This window comes from Oenanthe melanoleuca, chromosome 5, assembly GCF_029582105.1.
Source record: "Oenanthe melanoleuca isolate GR-GAL-2019-014 chromosome 5, OMel1.0, whole genome shotgun sequence".
NCBI classification, from domain to species: Eukaryota; Metazoa; Chordata; class Aves; order Passeriformes; family Muscicapidae; genus Oenanthe; species Oenanthe melanoleuca.
Genome location: NC_079339.1, coordinates 7,326,002 through 7,346,330, shown reverse-complemented (window position 1 = coordinate 7,346,330; position 20,329 = coordinate 7,326,002). Strand labels below are relative to the sequence as shown.

Sequence of the window (20,329 nt, the reverse complement as noted above, 5' to 3'; positions counted from 1 at the left end):
GTATTTCAGATATCTGCTTATTAAAATACCTTTGCACTGTCCATATTATTACTAAACCACATCTGTATGGAATGTGGGCATAATGAAATCCACAGTTATTAAAAAAGGAAAGGTAATTTTGTACATTTTATTAGGAGACTGAGGTATTTTGCAAAAACACCATGCTGGCTTTGTTTTTTTTTTAAAAAGATGCCACGTAAGTCAATTTTATTAGAATTATTCTGGTGTAAAATAAATTGCTTAGCTTTTGGAAAGCTGCTGTACTTTGCAAGCATGAAGATCATTTGTTTCCAAGGGAAGGGTGTCTCTGCTGATTGCAAAGATTGCTCATTCAGAAAACAGTCTGATCCACAGTCTCAGCATCACACAGTTTGATATTATTTCCTGCAGGATGGAAGTCATCAAACTGGCGACGGTGAGGGAATTCAATTTTTAGAATTGAGAAATGGGAATAAAACACGGAAATTCTGGAATTCCTCTCAGTGGCACTTGACTGAACAGAGCAGAAATTGAGTTGGCTCTGCAGGAAAAGCCTTCATACATGAAAAAAACCCACATTATTTTTTGCTAGATGTTGATCATGTTTCTTGTTAAGCTCCACGAACATGTTGTTTGTAGCTTCATGTGTATGATATTATTTATCAGCTTTTGTTTTTAAACTGAAAGGGTTTTCCAGGTTACAGTGGAAATCCTTAACATCCCTATTTTTATTAGAAAATTACCAAGGCTAATGACTACAATGCACTGTAAATATGTCAAAGTACTCTCATTACTGAGAGCAAAATGAAAAGTAGAAGTAAATAAAAATACTTTTTTGTGGAAATACATTTTTAAAGGTATAAAGGGTGGGGAAAGCTTGAAAAACTACAGCACTTCAGTGGAGAGAAGCAAATGGAAGCAGAAGTAGCCCCATAGTTTACCTTCTAAAGGAAGAGCTGCCTTAGTGTTACAAATTTATGTTGCTATTTTTTCTGTCCTTCAAGTTTTTAAATTTTTCTAACTCAGCTTTGGCAAATTACTACATCCTCATTATGGATTACTGAGGCTCAGCTGGGAGGGGAGGGAAAAACCCACCCAAATATTATTTCAGTGGGCCTGCAGTCCTGCTTCCTCTCTGAAAAGTAAACCCATACACTCATCTTTGCAGACTGCAGAGAGGATCCTGGGATGTAGCAGTGCCAGAAGAGCTAGGAGGGAATAAATGAGATAAGCTGGTGGTGGCAAAGAGCAGCAAAACTCTTGGCTGCCACTTGACTGTGGGAGAAAATGACACCTCCACAGCATTCCCATTGGGAACAGTAGACAAGAGTGCTGGGATTTGTTTTCTGCCATTTTCCAAACTGATGTTATTACTTCTTAGTTATGAGTTAGACTGAAGCTGCTAAAACCACCAGGAAAAGTTGCTAAGGATTTATTTTTTAAGTAAATAATCCTGGAGACAGCAGAAGAGAGCAATCTACAGATGCTGGAAGTGTGTTTGAAAAGGTGCTGCAGGCAGTGTCTTTTCATCACAATGAGAGGGTAAGGCAGAGAAATAGAAATGGAGATGTTCACTTGTGGAATCAGAAGCCCTGTGGCTTTTTTTCACTGCTTTTACTCCCGTTTTATCTCTCTAAAAGTTAAATAAATTACAGCCTTTCTAGTCTGACTGCACGACTTACACAATTATTTTTCAAAGCTGTCAAATATTATGACCAAGGAATAGCATCTTGTGGAAATTTCAAGTGTAAAAGTTAATGTTTAAATTTCAAAGGTAAAATTCCTGGAGTTCCTTAATACTTTTTTCCCCTAATACTCTAAAGATTATGCCAACCAGTTGTTGAGCTTGCAGCCCCTCCCTGCAAGGTAGCAATAGAAAGGGACAAAGGAATTTTGGCTCACAAAAAGCAGGGATTCTGCTAAATGAAAGAACAACTTGTTAGCTCTGTGAACAGAGCAATGATAATAACTGAGCCTGTTCCTATCCTTCAGCCAAAGGAAGGGATTGGGAAGTTGTTATAAATAGGAACGACATTCACAGGCTCGCTTGAGCGGCATTCACAGAACAGGCAGCCTGATGAAATTAAAAGTATCTATCTGTTTATGGGGAGCCATACATGAAAATACAGACCAGATTGGAATCCTAAATCCCACTAGAAATTCTCTTTGCACAGCCAATAGATGTAAAGCTGGGGTTCACTCAAGGCAATTGCCCTATTAGGGTGGCACAGGGGTGAATTAAACTACAGATAGTTGGGTAATGGCAGGCTGCAAAAACACCTTCTTTGTGTATTTCTGATAAATGAGGATGAGGAAGAGATCATTCTATGTTCCTGAACAGCATTTCTCAATTATTACATTAAAGCCACCCTAAACTTGCTTTTACTCCTGCACCTTTAGCAATCATTTTCCATGCAGTGTTTATAGTTTTCCTGTGGTTCTTATGGAGACACCAAGCTTCAAGATTTTTAAATAGAGCATGGAAATGCTTGACTGGAAAACATCTGCTCCTCAGTGGCAGTGACCAGCCCTGGGATTGGAAAAAAGAGCCCAGAAGGAGAAGGGAGAAGTGAGAAAATGCGCTTGCTTACTTTCTACTAATTAAAATGTAATCAAAGGGTTTGATCACAAGGTTCATGAAGAGAGCTCCAGATCCCACTCCCAATTTTGGCCACCATTTACTTTGAGGATTTATGGCCATCAGTTGTGGCAACAGAGGTTTTAATCTGGTTTATCCATGTCCTCCACAATGTCATAAATACAGCAGTGCTATAAGTCCACTTGAGAGGTCCCTGGCTTTCATAGGAAGCTGATGAAAGACCTGGGAGAAGAGCAGAGCAGGGCTTTCCCTGGGAGAGAGGAGGAGTGTTTGTTCTGTCTACGACCTGGCAGTCACACAGCAACATGACCATCAGGTGCCAGCCCCTGAGATCCAGGGGCTAAAGGCTGTGTGGCTGATGCAGGATAAATCCAGGGGCTGCTCAGAGCCAGCTCAGCCCCCAGGGAGCACAGCATCCCTCTCCTTGCATGCCTCTGGAGCACTGATAAGGAATAACGAATAGCAGCTCCTGCTACTCTCCAGCAGCACCGCACCAAAATGATCCATGACTTTGCCAGAGGGAGAAACACTCCCAGTTTTTCTGTGTTTGTTCAGCTGTGTTGACACAATCCTATGACTTCTGGGACACATTGGCATCACTGCTGGTGGTGGGAAATACTCATGATAAATGTGGACACTATGAAGGATGCTGTGGAATTGAGTCCTCTAGGAAGAGTAACCTGCACTGTGCTGGAATAACAAGTTTTAGAAGTGAAACTGGCCACTGGTTTTGGCCATCAATTAATTACTCTTTTTTTATGAGTATCTGGAAAAGTTCCTTTTATTTTTCCACAAACAGGTAAGCCAGAACAGAATTTAGTAGTGAGTCCTTTAATGGGACTGGTCCTACATTTGGTTTATTGTAAAGGATGTCTGGGTTTAGCAGAGGATGAAATAAATGCCTTGATTTTTCAAGTGTTGCTCTCCCATTAAACTCATTTCACATCATTAACTATTTGCCAGCTGATTTCACAGTACTGTTTACTTTTTCAATGATATATGCAGTGTTTCAGTCATTCCATTTTGTCATTTTTATTTGCTGTCATGACTGCTGTTGTCAGAGGGGGGCCATGCTGAAGTGCCATGAAGTAAGTGCCAACCATAAAGCATGGACTATTCTATTTTGTACATTCTGTGGATTTTTTAATGCTCACTCATTGTTATTGCATTTCAGTGACTTTGGTGGTTACTGTGTTTCTCGTAGTGCAGTGTGGATTAGATAATCCTAATCCAGAAATGGTAGCCATCCTGAAATGGGACCTAGAATGTCATCTCAAATAACAGCCACATTCATCAGAGGAGTACTCAGAAAATATCTTGGTAACATGAGCTCATTGGATTACTGAATGTGTCTGAGCACCTAAACAATGGGCAGGACTTCTGAGATGTGCCAGATTTTGTGAAGTGGGGGAGTGGGAAGGGATGATTAACACCATTTTACACACCTGTGTGAGGCTAAAAGTAAAGACAAACCAGCCTGTGTGGTCATCTTTTGTCCTTGAAAGCTGTGGGATTCCCCCGTTCTCCTTCCAGTTTCCCTTTTCCCTGCAGTTATCCAGGCAGAGAGGGCTGAGGCTGCCTCCTGGCCCAGCACCATCCCCTTCCCTCTGTTTTCCAGACATTTCACATGGAAACTCCTGCTCCTGCACAGACAGACTGCCACAGACCTTCACGATTGTTCCTCACTGGCAGCAGACACCGAACATTTCTCAATTCTTCTCCCCAAAATAACAGCATTGTGATGAGCTCTGGATCCTGCCAGTCATCACGTCAGCCCTTGTTCTTCTTCTGCCCCCAAAACAGACAATTCTTGGCTTACTTTCCTGCCATGCAATTTGCCTCTGACAACAAAGTAAAAATACTAAGAGGTGAAGGCAAAGTTTGGGGTTGGTGTGGCCTCCAAGGTCTGTAAGAATTAAATTTCTTGCAGTATCCCTATACAGGGACTCCACTTGTTGCTCCTCTTGGTTTTTAAGAAGTTTTCCTTTGATACAATCGAAAAGCTGTGTCAGAGTCAGCAAGTCTTCTGGAAAGTTCTAGGGTAAAACAGCTCCCAGGAGCTGATAATAATGTGGGGTTTTTATTTTTCCATGGGAGCTGCTACACTGATTTGCTTCTGATATTAACAGTAAATTTGAATCTTGAATATATAATTTAAAATTTAAAATAATTTCTTGCTTAAAAGATGTGCTGATGGCTTTTATACTTGGAGGCCACATGGCTGTGACATACAGATTATATATTTTGATTTTAATATGAGGCAACATAATGGGTATTGCAATCAGAGCAGGCTCACAGCAGCAAATGTTTATAAATTGCCACCATATGCTGATTCTAATACAGCAAATTTTATTTAAAATAATTAGGGGACTTTTCACCTTTTTAAAAATAAAATTTGGGGTTTGGCAGGTTTAATATGAATTTAACATCTTTAGGATAACAGATGATCAAATAAGGCATAAGAAATTGCTCTTATTAAAAATCTGGAAACCTTATAACACAACAAAACAATGCCTGCTCTCCAGCTGGAATGTGCTTGCTCCTTATTGACCAGGGTACAAATCAACCATAAAATGCAAGACTGATGATGATTTCAGGGCTGTGTCTGCACCCCAGATGATATGGGAGATGTCATAAATTATAATTCGGGATGCACAGGAGTTAGATAAATATCCTTGTTTTTTTCCCTTGAATTATAATTAAAGTGCAGCGTGGAAGAATCAGTTGATAAGGGAAAAGAATACGGGAAAATAATCTTGGAGCGAAAGGCATGTAACTGAAAGGCTGGCAGTGCTTCAGCAGACTTCCCTGAGCTTCACCAGGGCTGTGTCTGTGCCATGAGAGCTGAACACTCACATGGCTATGAACTGAGCTGTGTCAAAACATCTGCAATCAGCTAAAATTTAAAAAAAAGATCTTATCACTATCCCAGAGTTTTGTTTTAATAATCAGTAGCCCTGAACCTCTGGCTTAGAAAAAGGAAGATGCTCTCAGACCTCCTGCTGCAGCTTGCAGCCATGTGAAGCCAGTGCTTTGATCCAGGCTGACAGGAAGCAAAGGACCAGGATGCCTGGGATGCTTTCTTACCCTGGATATTCCTGCCCAAGGGGCTGGGAAAGTTAGGGAACAGAAGCAAATGAATACTTCAAATGAGAGCATAGAGTTTGCTTTTGGGGGGTTTGTTTCACTGTCTTAACATCCTTTATTTAAAGGAAGAGTGACAGTAATTTCCTGAACAAGGCTGAGCAGGAAGTCTTTAAGAGGAGCAGTCTGGAGGAGAAGCAGCAACAGTGAGTTGCAAAGCACTGAGCCTGGAGCTGTCAGTCAAGCAGTAGAAATTATCTTTCATCGCCTGGAATAAAAGAAGGTGGATTTTCATCATCCATTTGATCTTGCCACAATGAATGTAACTACAAAATCCTAATTTCTAGCATTTGCAAGAGAGGAAAGTTAAGTAGAAGGGTGATTGCAGGTAAAGATCAGGGATTCATTTCCCTGTTTATGCAAAGCTCATCCTTGCTATCACTTGGACAGCACCACCCCAACCTTTTTCAAAGCAGGCTTTTTGTTGGTTTTAGATTATATTGTGCCTTAGTAATGAGCATGAGACTCCTAATGCTGAGGTAAAGGAAATGGAAATAACTTCCTCCCCTTGGTTAGTAGAATTTAATAGTCTCTTGCCACAGACTTTTTATTTGTAAGAATGCTTAGCTCCAGCCCTGAAGACAATGAGAGCCATTAGGCACCAAAAACATCACAGGAAACACTCAGAACCTTACCAAGTGTTTCCTTTCTTTGTTAAATTACAAAGCCATGAGTGCTGGAAGTGTTGTTCCTACTGGGTTTTAAGTGAAGTACCAATCTTACAAAGAGATCCCCCTGTTCCCATTGAGACTGTGGGAAATCAACGGGAATGTCGGTGTGAATTAGATGTGTGTTCGCCCAAAAGTTATTCGTGGTGCTCTTCTCCTGACAGGGAGCTTTTTTGGGAAAGGACCTGCCAAGGTGGGAGTAGAAATGTCGGTGTGGCAGAGCTGCACTTCCCTGGGCTCTGGCTTGGTGGTGAAGTGCCAAAGCCCCAGGGGTGATTCAGGGAGCACTCTTTGGGCTCTCCAAAGCGAGCAGCCAGCCAGGGAATCACTGTCAGCAACTCAGGGCTGCAGTAGGGGAGAAAGGAATTAATAACCTGTTTGTTATCACTGCCCTATGTTGCCATTGCCCTGCTTTTCCTTCAGCTTGAGATCTTTTCTGCACAGTAGTGAATCTGCTGGTTTAATGGAAGCATTTCCATCGGACATCCTGCACCCAAGCTATTCTCAGTTCTGCCCAGGCAGGACAGTCCAGGCCTGGGGACAGTGTGGCACTCAGATACAGAGGGCTTCTGTCAGGGTCTGCACTGGAAATCTCAGTGCAGCACCAGCCACATCATCCTCCAGACTCCATGGCATTGCTTCCAGGATAAATAAACCCTTCCTTTGGTCTGCAAGCGCTGTGAATTCATTGTCTAAAGGTTTCCCAGTTGGCAGGTTATTTCTGAAGTGAAGAACACTGGAGCTCCAGGCATCCAAGGGCTTTGTGGAGCGTCTTGAAGTGCACACGCTGCTCTTCCCATGGGAGTAAGGGCTGTGGGGTCAAGTCTTTGATGACATGAACAGACCCAAACCTTCTAAATTCACTTCTGTAGCCAGCAGGCAGAAGCAGAGGGTTGTATTCCTTCACCCACCCTGTCAGGCAGGGCATCAGAGTGAGCCTCTCAGCGTAGTTCATAATCTGAAACTCATTTTCTTTAGGCAGAACTTGATCCCAGCTACATCATCTCCAGTCATGCACAGGAACAAGAATTTTGTCTCCTTAGTTTTGTAGTGAAACTAACCAGAGTATAATTTCTCTGTGGAAGGAAATAGAAACTGATATGTTTTAGGCACCTTAGAAAGAGATTGTTTTATGTTTAAAGCATGGCTAGAAAGGGAAATAAAAGCAGCTTGTCCTATAAACAAATAGTACTACAAATATTCTGCAAAATTTACTGACTGAAACCCAAAAATCCAAAATCCAGTGCTCCTGAAATTTTCCACAGCTACTATTATTAGCTATACTCTGTGTAAAGCCAGAATTGAAGGATTGCAACCCTCCACATGGCAATTGGAAGATCAGCTCTTGGTTGTGCTTTGTGGGGAGCACAAAGTGCTCGTGTGGTTGTTCCACTCAGCATTTCTCATTTCACCAGGAGTTAATTTGGGAACAGGTATTAAAAACAGGTATTAAAAAGGGAGAAAATGTGCTCTGGAAGGCGTTTTTAACTATACTGCTCATAAGCTAACATTTTGTCTTTAACTATGGCCTTACCATTGGTGCTGGTTTTCTGGGAAAGGGTTAATGATACAGTTTTTGTACTTTTAGTTAAAATGGGAAACTACCCAAGCATTCCCATGCCATAATTACCATGTGCTGATAGGGCCATGCTGGTGGCCAGCAGCTCTAACTGTGCCTGTCTGTTTGCAATTGCAGGAGCACGGAAGTCATGAGTACTGTCTCAGGTACACGAAGTACAACAATCACTTTCACTGTCCGACCCGGAGCCAGCCAGCCGATCACACTGCAGAGCAGGTCCCCAGACTATGACAGCAGGACCTCAGGAGCAAGGCACGCTCCCAGCCCTGTGGTTTCACCAACAGAGATTAATAAAGACATCCTGCCTGCTCCTCTGACTGCTTCTGCTTCAGCCTCATCTCCTTCTCCAACTCTGTCCGATGTATTTAGCCTACCCAGCCAGCCCCCTTCTGGGGACTTATTTGGCTTGACCACAGGGCGCAGCAGGTCTCCTTCTCCCTCAATATTACAACAGCCAATCTCAAATAAGCCTTTTACAACTAAGCCTGTCCACCTGTGGACTAAACCAGATGTGGCAGATTGGTTGGAAAGTCTAAACTTAGGTGAACATAAAGAAACATTTATGGACAATGAAATAGATGGCACACATTTACCAAATCTACAGAAGGAAGATCTGATAGACCTTGGAGTGACTAGAGTTGGGCACAGAATGAACATAGAAAGAGCTTTGAAGCAGCTGCTGGACAGATAAGAATAGCTATTTTGCCTCACAAACTTCTGTTGATAACTAGAGATGGGCTGGTACTGACATATCCCAAATGCCTTGTCTGTCTGCGAGTGCCAGCAAAATTGGCGGGGAGGGGGAAAACAGAAATTCCTGGTACTCAGGTCATGCAGACTGTCTGCTACATGCCCAAACACAAACCTAAAGATGCTAAAGAAGTGGGGCCATTTTATTTCAAAGCTGTGGGGAGATGATGAGAGAGAGACAATTGTTAACTTTAAAACTATTGATACTGCCCTTGGCTGGGACCATTGAGTGACAATTTTCTTTTTAAAATTTCAGGGCTTCTTTTACTGAAAGAAAAAAATTTGTTTGTTTTATTTTATTCTCTTCTTGACATTCAGTCTCCAAGCAGGCTTTCTTCCCCAGCCCTTGGTTCATTTTAAGAGGACAGGTTGCTCCATTACCACTCAAACCCAGTTTTATCAGTAGCAGGGATATTGAGGTGGGCACAGGAGTCCATATTCCTCTTTTTTTGCTGGCATAGCTCCCTGATGTGTTGGCAGTGAAGCTGGTTGTTCTGCTGGAGTCAGTCCAAAGGTAACCTTGCTCTGTTTTACCTGGTATTTCTTTATTTCTGCAGTGGTATTTAGCACTCTTCCAAGGTGGCAGAACAAGTTCAGTGCACACTCCATTGGCACGGCCTGTAGGACAGTGCAGACGTTGAGTGAAGGCTGAGGGGGGCCACACTTAGAGGTGCAGCAAACTGAAGCTATTTTGAACCTGAGACCCCCCAGTTCTCAACCAGTTCAACTGCTGCTGAGTCAAAAAACGAGCGCCACAAGCCGGGACAAACTTTAGTGTGCAGGCAGCTTTGGGGCTTGACAATGAGACACTGAGAGAGGCTGAGCCCTGAGAGGTGCTGTTTAATTCAGTGAGTGGTAAGTGCCTGGGTATTTTGAACAGCAGGCCGAGTAGGAAGGAGAGGAGAGATGAATGTTCCCATTGAAGTCAGTGGGAAGTGTGCCAGGATCTGAAGTGAGAGAGAGATTTCATCCTGTTAGGAATGGAAATGCTTCAGCTCGTTGAGAGGAGGCAGAGAGGTGATGCCAAGATGGAAAGAGCTGTTGAGTGTCTGGGGGTGCACGCGTTCCGAGAACCAGGAGGGCTGTGGAGGGATCCAGGCTCTCATTTTATCACTGCTGGCAGGAACTGGCTGTAGACAAGGACAGAGGGCCGGGCACTGGCCCCCAGCCCATTCCTTGGCATGAGAGATGGGAGCACCTGCCAGAATTCGGGGCTGGGAGCAGGGGCAGAGAAAACTTTCCAGGAGACTTCTGTCAGCAAGGAAGGAACATCCATGGCTGGTTTACACAGCTTTGTTTTTTTTTAAAAAATATGATTATTATATTTTTTTCCAGCTTTCAAGTTAACAAGTCTCTCTCTGCATGTTTGAACTCCCCCTTGTAATTAACACCTCTGAATATCTGTGAGTTTTGTAGGACTTTCAGGACAGAATATTCAAGATGTTCAAGGTGGGTAAATTGGGTGTGGATGGCTAAACTGCCTCCCTACCAAACTTTCAGGTTCCCTTACATTTTGCAAGGTACCTGAACTTTCTTTCCTTGATATGGTCCAGCCTATCTCTAATTTTTTTATTATTGTGATTATTTTTTGCTCACAAACAAGTGTCTAATTAGGTCTGCAACAGCCCTAGTATGAGTACATAAAGTTTAGCATTTTAAATATCTTTCTTTACTGCAAGTTTAAATAGTTGTACAGATAGTTTATAAGCACAATATTTTAAGAAAATAAGTGGCTGGTCTACTGGGCAGCCTTTGTGCCACTTCAGTGCTAGGAAGTTAAAAACAGAAAAAAAACAAAAAAAAAAAGAAAAAAGAAAAAAAACTTTTTGTGGTTTACTACTATTTCTGTGGAATAATTATAAAGTCTTGACCTTTTTAAAATCAACCTCATTTGGATGCATCTGAACCAGCAGAGCTGTGTTATATTTTCTATCTTTGCTAGAACTTCTACAGAGGAGGATGAATATTTCTTCAAAAGTGGTTACAGTTACCAACGTATTGGAAACTCGTAAAAATCAACTTATTTAAGCCTCCTGCCCCCTTTATGGAACAGCAAATCTTTTGACTTAACATCTGTTACTGCACTCTGTTTGTATTTGGGTAGTTCCAAGGAACCTTGTAATAAAAACAAAGCACTGAGGCGTTTTGCTGTCGAGGAGTGCTGAGTTTTTCCATGGGAGGTGTAGAAAATGGCAGTTCCACTCAGATAGGTCGATGCAGGCAACTTGAGGCCATCACACACTTTCAGAAGTGAAAAACAAAAAAAGGTAATTTAGCCATCGTTTGTCTTCCATTTGGTGATATGACAGAATTCAGTAAATAAACCACTGATGCCATGCTCTCTTTTTTTAATTTCTTTTTTTTTGTTTTGTTTCTTTGGGTACAGTTGCTATTACCTCTATAACACGTGCCAGAAACACCTTAGAAAATAAATACAGTAGAAAAAGAAAAATGTAGAAGTTGACTTTTAAAGCTGCTTTTTTTGGATCACAACCTTCCTGTTAGTTGAACTTGCCCTGAGCAAGCGCTGACACGCTCAGTAACTCCCAGGTGAGATCATCCCTTTCTCACACAGGTGTGGCTCCTGCTCGTGCATCTCTTCAGGTACAAAATGAGCGGAAAAGAGCAGGTGAAAGAGCTGTAAGGGAATAGTTTTATTTCTTACATTGTGTCCTGTGAAGCAAAAAGGTAAGGAGACCTGAGGGGACCTACTTGGACCACCAGAATGCACCTCTGGCAAGTGGAGTTTGGTCTCCAGCTCTGAGGGGTGGTTTGAAACAAAAAAAAAAAAAAAAAAAAGAAAGCAATAGTAACAGATAATGCCATGGCCTCCGAGTATTTTCACCAAGGGGGAGGAGAGAAGACCCATTTCTTTCATGCTACTCTGATAGTGAAAAACAAAGTCGTTAGAGATCTATGATATTCTGGGTTTTAGGATCAACTTTTGTTTATATACTGTAATTTAAATAAATTGCATTTACATGCCTAGGTTCTGTAATATTTGTGTATACAATACCAAAATCTTACAAGATGTAAATTGTGTATAACTGCACAGACTCCTTGCCCTAGGTGTCTGAGAACATTTTAAGTTTAATTCATATATTATAAAATGACTAGATGTGACTGTTGATTTACAGGATTTACATATCACAAAGAAGTTAATTATTTGTGGTACTTAAGTTAATAAAAAATAGTGATTTTTTTTTCCTTTTCCTCTCAGTTCTTAAGAAGCATTACCCAGTTGATCTGGTGATAATTATGTGTATGAGCCACAAATACTGATAATTTTTCCATTACATTTTTTCTTTTCTTTTCTATATACTAATATGTTTCTCGCTATAGTTTGTGTAACAACTTGTGTTCACGTTATCTATGTTGCTGTAATTTTTGTGCTTTAATTCCTCTTATTTCGACTGATGAAAAAAAAATCAAGCTCCTGTAACTTGCACTTTCCCCTAATCCTTAATACTCTTGTATGGCAACCAAAATTACTGTAAGAAATAAATATAATATTGCACTAAGGGTGTGGTTCTGATTGCAAACAGAGAAGACTGTCTGGATTTTTATTAAAAAAGAAAAAAAGTTGCCAAAAAAAGTTGCAATTTGTTATTGAAAAAGCATAAAATGCTTTCACAAAACGTAGATAGAAGTAAGGGAAAATTATTGCTTTATTGTTGGGAAAAGCATTTCCTGTTTATTCCTTCTCTCTTTTTTCTTTTTCTTTTTTCTTTGGTTAAAGCATTCCCTATGCCGAATGTTCTATTCATTTACTGAATTTCAGGGGTCACACTTGAAATCTGGAGAAGTAGGAAACTTTGAAGGGGAGAGGTAGAAAACCGCATTACCTGATTATGTTTGCCTTAAGGTGTGGAATGTGTGGAATGTTCTTGGTGCTGGGGGGGATGAACGCACCGAGCTTTAGCGCTGCTGCTGCTGCTCTGCGATTTCACGAGGCTCTGAAAGTGGAGTTTGGGGTTTCTGTTTTACTGGGGGCTGGGGTTTCTCTGGGCCAGAGCAGCTTTGCGGAGGGGAGGAGGGAACAGCGCTCCTTGTCCGACTTTGTGCATCTTGTGACTTTGAATTCTGTACCAGCGGGCTCTGTTTGTACTGTGAATAAACAAGGCTGCGAATGGAAAAAAAACCCAAAAAAAAACAAATAAAAAAAAAAACGCCAAAAAACAAAACAAAACAAAAAAACAAAAACAAACAAACAAACAAAACCAAGGAAACAATTCACATCTTTTGGCTTCAGTTAAAGATTTGTTTTTCTATCTTTAAAAGGTGATGCAATGAAGAGTATTTTTAATTTTTATTTTCTAAGATATTGGAATAAATGCCTAGAACTGTTGCCATTTGGTTTCATATATTCCTTAACTATGATTCTCTTCTCAGCTGTTGTTCTAGCTCATCATTTTTGTAGCCCCCTGTTATTATTTCTCTCATGATTTTCCAACAACAATTACTTGGCAGCTTTGTTTTGTTAAAAACATAAACTTGAACCAGCCTGTTTTATTTGCTTATTTCAGGTATTGTGGCAAACATCTGTGTATCTAAATAAAGTCAGGTATTTCCAGTGCAAAACAAAGAATGCTTTACAATTGTCACTGCTTGTTGGCCAAAGAAACGAGAAGAGCTGATCATTGCTGTCGTTGTGTACATTGTATCAATGTGTTCTGCTTTATTATTTGGTTTCTGTAATTTTTTCCTGTTTTGTTTTTTTTTCCCCTGTATTTTCCTGCATTTCATGGACTTTCATCCCCTCTGTCCTTGGCTGGGCCACCCAGAATAGCACGATTATAACAACACTTCAGAATATGTGTTTTTAAAAAACAAAACAACAAAAAAATTTCACGTGCCTTATAATTTTCCACCTGGATCAGCTACACTGTATTTCACATAAAAAGCTTTATCTTCAAGGTGTTCAGTACCTGACCATCAGAGAGTGCTGGGGTTGGAGTGAGCTCCATGTCACTGCTTTAGGAAGCACTGAGGAGCTGCGGTGATTCAGCAGCTTATCTTGCCACATTTTTGGCATTGTGAGCCTGATTTCAAGTCTTCTATTTAAATCAAGCAAGCAAGAGGGGGAAAAGAAATGAGATGAGACTGTTATTTTGGGTTCAGTTCACTGCCATAAATCCTGGATGGTTGGTACAGTTGACGTGGGCTGTGTTTCACAGACGAGGTACCGATGATAAATAAATAAACCAAGTGGACCTGATGCCATTAAGTCTGCCACAAACTGGTTCTGTGCCACTGACATCTAGTGGAACCTGATGGACACTGTCTCAGAGCAATATCAGACCTTTTAAATAATTATTTATTTATTTACTTTTAACTACTGTCATTCTTTCTACGAGAAGCTGTTTTAAGAAATTTTGTATTGTTATTATTTAGGTTGGCCTGAGTATTTAAGTCACAGAAAAGCTGACTGTATAATTACACAAATTATACACGAATGAGAAGTCTTGAATGTGTTTTCTGGTCTCTCTGTGTTTATGTTTTCTCAGTTTTCTGTTTTGAATGTCAGCATCTCCATGTGATACTTCATCTGCATCTGGCATGGTTTTTAATGGGAATATAGGTTTTGTCTCCAGTACTGTGAACCTTGGACTATTTTGAACCATTTCTGACACTACAATCTGATGAACAACAGCCTGTTCAGCCCCAAATTGTGGGGGAATGGGGGGGGGGGGGGGGGGGGGGCGGGGGGTGGAAGTGAGTTTTGAGGTTAGGAAGCAGTTCAGAACAGCTGGGGGGGATTTCCCTGATGCGCTTGCAGTGCTGAAGTTTGATTTCTCCAGTAAAATTCCAGTTGTTTTTTTCCTCAGGACTGATGCTAGGAGGAATCCGTGCACGTGTGTGTGAGTTCTTGTACGCTTTCAATGTAAAGGTCCTTGGGCAGCCTTAGAAACCAATGTACAGATAGGACACCAGTGTTGCATGTGCTTAAACCTGTACTGGAATCAATGTCGCCGTGTACCTGTTTGCTTTGGAAATCTGAAGAGAATACAATATACAGAAACTTCAAAATCTACCTCATGTTTTAATGGGTTCTTTTCCACTGCTGTTCTCCTGTTACCTGAATGTCTCTGAGTCTTCCCTGCTGGATTCAGGGAATGGCCAAGCCTGGCTCTCCCCACCCAACCCGCCCCTAGAAAACCCCAAGTGAAGAACTGCTGGGGTTCTGTCATTCTTCTGTCCTTTTGTTGTGACCCTGTGGTGCAGCTTGGGGTCTCCTTTGGGGTCAGATCTACAGTGGCAAGGTGGGGTGAGAGCTCCAATAGATCAGACAGAAAGAGGTCTGAGGCAGAACTCACCATTTCCCCATTTTTGTTGTTGATGTATTTATCACTTGCCATTTACTTGTCATGGTGCTGACAAGTGAACAACAATCACTTTATCTGTGATTATCTGGGCGTAGTTGAATAAGCTGTGCTGCATCCCTTGCTCTCCATTTGCTCTGTCTCAGCAATTTTCTTTCTTTCCAAAGCAGTGGGTGTCAGCTTTAGTGTGTGTAGGTTCAGCTGGTTCACCTTTAGACTTTCAGTGCCCCAGTAGCTGACATGTACAGGTGTACACCTGAGGTAATTTGAAATCTCCAAAAACACTCATTTTCTGCATCACAGAGAACATCACAGAGAAGCCACAAAGCAAAGGCAGGCAACTCCATGAAGCTGCTTTTCAGTTTTTAGGAAAGGAGTTGTCTTCCAGAGGCCAATTCCTCCCCTGTCTGTGCACTCAGAAGAGAGCATGGACACACATTTGGTTCTGTCCTGTGGGCTCATCCTAGCTCCAGCCGCTGACCTTGGTGCTGTTCTGCGACCCTTGGGGACAGAGCCACCCACAGCAGATCTCATCCTCTGTGTGCTGCCTGCCTGTGCTGCTGACCAGGCTGATTGTCCCAGGGAAAATCAGCTGGAAATCCCAGAGCCACGGGAACAGGGAGAATTTGTTCGTAGCGCACACACCAAGCGGAGAATCCAGCCAGGAATTCCATGGGACTGCTCTGTCGGAGGAGACAGGGAAGAAGAGAAATTTGGCTTGGCAAAGACATGCACAATACCCAGCCACAAAGAAAGGCAAGGAAATTTGAACAAGGAATAAATCCCTGTCGATGTCAGGGGCTGGAGGGCGTTCACAGGAGCTCAGCAGCAGCGGGACCAGCAGGATAAGTGTGGGAACCAGCTGCTGTGCTGGGAGCAGGGCCTGGAGCAAGCTGGGAAGGACTTGCTTTGTTTGATCTGAAAATGGAGGCTGGAAAGAGGTGTCTGATTTTTCCCCTCACGTGATGGGTGAACAGCCAGAGTGAACAGTCAGGATGACTGAAGGGCATGTTGGTGCTGGAATAAATCCTCACAGATGGGGATGGATTCAGGCTGGAAACAGGGAGACAGCCCAAATGTGGAGGAGAATGGGGCTGTTCTGGGGTGTCCTGCAGGGAACAATCTGGGATTTATTCCTCATGGCACACAATTTATCCTGGGGCACACTCTTGTGAACTCTTCTGCCAGAGCTGTGAGCTGAGAAAAACGGGATGGAGGGGTCCCAGCCTCCTTTCCTGGAGCAGCTTGGGCTGGTGGAAAGTGTCCCTGCCATGGCAGGGAAGGGAAATGCGATGGGTTTTAAGGTCTTTCCCAATCCAGACCATTCCAGGGTTTTATGATTCTTTTGAAAACTATTAATTATATTAATATGGAAGCACCAGATGAAGCTCTGGAGCAGGGAAAGAAAACCTGGGATATTGCACCTAAAAGATGCCAAACCTAAAGCCTGGCTGCAGCATTAATGAACTCCAGGGGAAAAGGGCAAAAATTTGTTCAGGAAAGATAAAATTTCCACCTCTGCACAGCTCTGCATCCTCTTGTCAGCACAAAATATCTGAAATAAAACAGTTAAAATAAAATACTGATCTGCAGCTCCTTACATATTAAATTCAAGGTTGCACAAGCCGTAGTATTCCTGCTAACAAGTGCCATTTAGTCCTTACCTTTAGGTTCTCTTTGTTTTGTTCTATTGGCTTGTCTTGTTCTTTTTTTTTTTTTTTTAAAGAAAGAAAGAAAACAGCTAAAGATCATTGGTGGATTTATTCAGCTTGTCTGCAAGGACAACAGAAAAATTATAGCAGTTTCTATAATGCCTAAAGCTTTAGCAAAACTTCCTTTTTTTTTTCTATTAATACATTATTAAATAACAGATAAAGGAAATGTTCTAAAGTAAGGATGCTCCATCAAACTTATTAACCACAGTAAGAAACCTTGTGAGGAATTTCAGAGATTTGAAAGGCAAAATCAATATTCATTTTTAAAAACCCAGAAACAAATGTGTGGTTATGGATGATTCACTGTCCCCTAAAGGACAACAGGGCCACCTATCAGGACACCAGTGGACTGTGACAAATATTTCATTATACTGGTCACTTCCACTACTGAAAACACAAGTTTTATCTCATTATTTGAGGTTCTTGGGTTTTTCACAAGGCTCAGTTTTATCCCTGCAGTGTAAATGGAGGTTCAAATAAAATCTCCCACAGAAATAAGCCCTGGCTTCTCTGGGGTTTAAGTCTAAGAATTGTTGAATATTTTTGCTGTACCACTGCCTTTATATATATCTATATATCTATATGTCTATATATCTATATATCTATATCTTCAGGACATCTTTTTCCTCACTGATCTCTTGTTCTTCCTGGATAGATGAAATTCCATATTTTCCCTCATTATATCAAATCTAAACAAAAGAACATTCAGATTTGTTTGCAGTTATCAGCCAAAGCTGAATGCCAAGACTGATATCTGGGCTTTTAGAGAAGGAAAAGGTGATTTCAATGCAAATTAGCAGCAGTGCAATTTCAAAAGCAGCAGAACTCAGAATGAACTCATTGGAGGATCTGTTGGAGGATCCAGATTGCACTAGAAATAACACCCACCATTCAGAAGAGCAATCCTGTTGTCAACTTGCAATACTCCTAGGCGGTGTTTGAGCCTGAGATTTTCATGGCCATTATTTTTATCAGTGCTTTGCTGACCACGAAAAGGTTTTCTGTCCTATTGTGCAAACACAAAGGAGGCAGAGTCAAAAGAGGCTTCATCAATGAAGAATTTTAATTTATTTCATAGCTGCCATACTGATGAATTCAGGATAAGACAGAAGCTTGTATTTTTCCAGGAACTGTAGTAGTACTCTGTGTGCCTGGGAATAATCAGAAAACTGTTTAGGTTGGAAAAGTTTTCTAAGATCATCTGTTCCCCCAAGTACTGCCAAGCCCTCCACCGAACCATGTCCCCAAGTGCCACATCTATGTGGCTTTTAAATAATTGAATAATTCTACATAATTTCAATAATAACTGACCTTGAACTCAAGCTACCTCCCAGGCTGGGATGTGCCAGTGTCCAGGGCTGCCTGGCACAGAGCAGCAGGGATGTTGCACCAGTATCAACACTGACAGAAGCAGGACAAGTGTAAATGAGCACCTGATGAAATGAGCACACATTACTGAGGGGAATGAGCAAGGAAAGGATGGCCAGCACCTGGGGAAGGACACCTGTCTGCAGAACTGCCCCTCCTGCATTTCTCCCTTGGCTGATCTTCCCCACAGAGGCACTTCTGTTTTATTCAGGGTAACTTGGCTGTCCCTGGCTCTGGTGTGGAACACGAGAGCTCCTAGTGCTTGGGAGGGTGAACAAAGAGCTGCTCCTGGCTCTGGATCTGGCAGGGAACAGCTCCCTCCCTTCCAAAGCTTCAGCCAATGCTAATCCCTGACCAAGATCCAACAAAAGGCTGTTTGGCGAATGTCTTTGCACCCCTGCTGATCTGGTCATTCTGTCTGTGCTTTGCTTTCAAAGAAAGGCCAATAATTACTGATGGCAATAATTACAGCACTGGGGAGGCAGGAAAGCAAAATACAAAGTTTCTCCAAAGCTTCTCTAGGCTTTCCAGACCTTCTAAAAGAAAATCCAAATTAATGAGATTCCCAGCCATACTCGAGTTTCTGACTTGCCATTAGCCTGATGTTTATTCCTCACTTAGGACTCCTCCCTGTGCAGTGGAGTCTGCAGGCCAGAGAATTAACAAATCTTGTTTAGCTTTCAGTTCCTGTATCTCTGTCACAGTGATTTTTGCTGTGCTACCTGAAACTTCAGAACACAAAACCTGGCATCAGGAACAGCAAACACTGGCCTGTGAAGTCATGTGAGCCCAGCTCTCTAAGGATCATTTTTTTGTTTTTTAAATGGGAATTCTGCTAGAAACAGATGAAAAGGATCATTTTAAATTTCCGGATACTTAAAAGTAATTAATTAATCAATTTTGCCTGACTCCACCTGGCCATTAGACCAGTTTTTGGGGAAGCTGTACCAGAGCACCAAACTCCTTTTACAGTTGCCTTGCTGTGTGAGACACTTCCCAGGCAGTGGAAGATGTAGTGCCTCTTTTTCTGTCCCAGCTTCCCGGATCCTGTGACAAATCTATCAAGTGAAGCTACTCTGATCAATCCAAATTCCCCTTTTGGAAGTGATCCAGGGCACTACTCTACACTTGGCCTCAAGATGAATTGATTCTTGCTCTTTTCCTCTGCTCATGGACTAGTGTCTCACTTTCATTAAGGGATGTTGCAGCAGCTCCTGTAGAAATGTGCTCAACGTGAGAGGAATTTGAAGCAGTACAAAGCAAATTTAGTACAAATCCATCATCACTCCATGGGCATCCTGTTGACAGATATGGACATTACTGCAGCCTGAGTTGTGGAGGCTCCACATCCCTTTCTAACAAGGAAAAGCCTGCAGCAAGGGGAAGAGTTCCTGAACTTGACCCCAGCAAGAGCTGACTTGGAGTATTCAAAGTCTGTGGGCTGCACTGGAAAAGCTCCTGCTAGACTGGATTGTCTCAGAAAATCAGAGGTGGCTTCAAGTCTGCATTTGCAAAGCCAAATCAGCAATTGGGGATGGTCTCTGTGCTTCACTTTGTGATTTCCCCTGACTCCTGCTCCTCTTCCTTGGTTGAAAGTTAAAAAAAAAAGAAATCCAGGTTGGTTGATTCTTGCTATTGAAAATCTATTTAAATTAAAAATCAACAGCAAACAGCAGATTAGACAGCCAGGGGTGTCTCATGACTGAGAATTTCTCCACTCTGTGAAGCCTTCTCCACAAGGTGAGGCAACCCATGAATAACAAGTAGCACTAATCACTAGCAGAATTAAAGAATCAAAGAAAGACTGCTGGAATTTTCTTCCTTGCTGTTTCCAGAGGTGCATCGAGCACCAGATTCCCAGAGAAGTTCAGGGTTGGAACTGTAAAATTTTGACAGCAAGGCAGGACCTTCCTGCTGGCAGGACTGAGAGGAACAAAGCCTTGGGAACGACCCAATCTGCCACGAACAAGAGCAGGACAGCTTTAATGGGAGAGAAAAGTTTATTTGATGTAACCCACGTCTGTGCTTGCAAGAGCACTCGGTGCCAGGCTGCCACCAGCATTCCCGAAATCCAGGAGCAGCAACAAACCCTGCAGCCCACCACTGTTTTTAGCAGAAGTAACAAGCACATGAAACAAAGCTCAGCCTGATGCTAAGATTTTTCAAAAGAAAATTATTAAAAAAATATATATATATTCCATGCA

General features: G+C 41.9%; 1 protein-coding gene across 1 annotated transcript in view; it reads left to right on the top strand.

Moving 5' to 3' along the window:
- The window catches only part of SHANK2 (SH3 and multiple ankyrin repeat domains 2), a 247,754-nt gene extending 234,079 nt beyond the window's left edge, over positions 1-13,675 (top strand). Inside the window, exon 22 of the mRNA XM_056493219.1 lies at positions 8,087-13,675. Coding sequence (XP_056349194.1) covers positions 8,087-8,660 — 574 coding nt within the window. The 3' untranslated portion in view covers positions 8,661-13,675. The remainder of the gene's footprint in view (positions 1-8,086) is intronic.
- Positions 13,676-20,329: the final 6,654 nt, after the last annotated feature.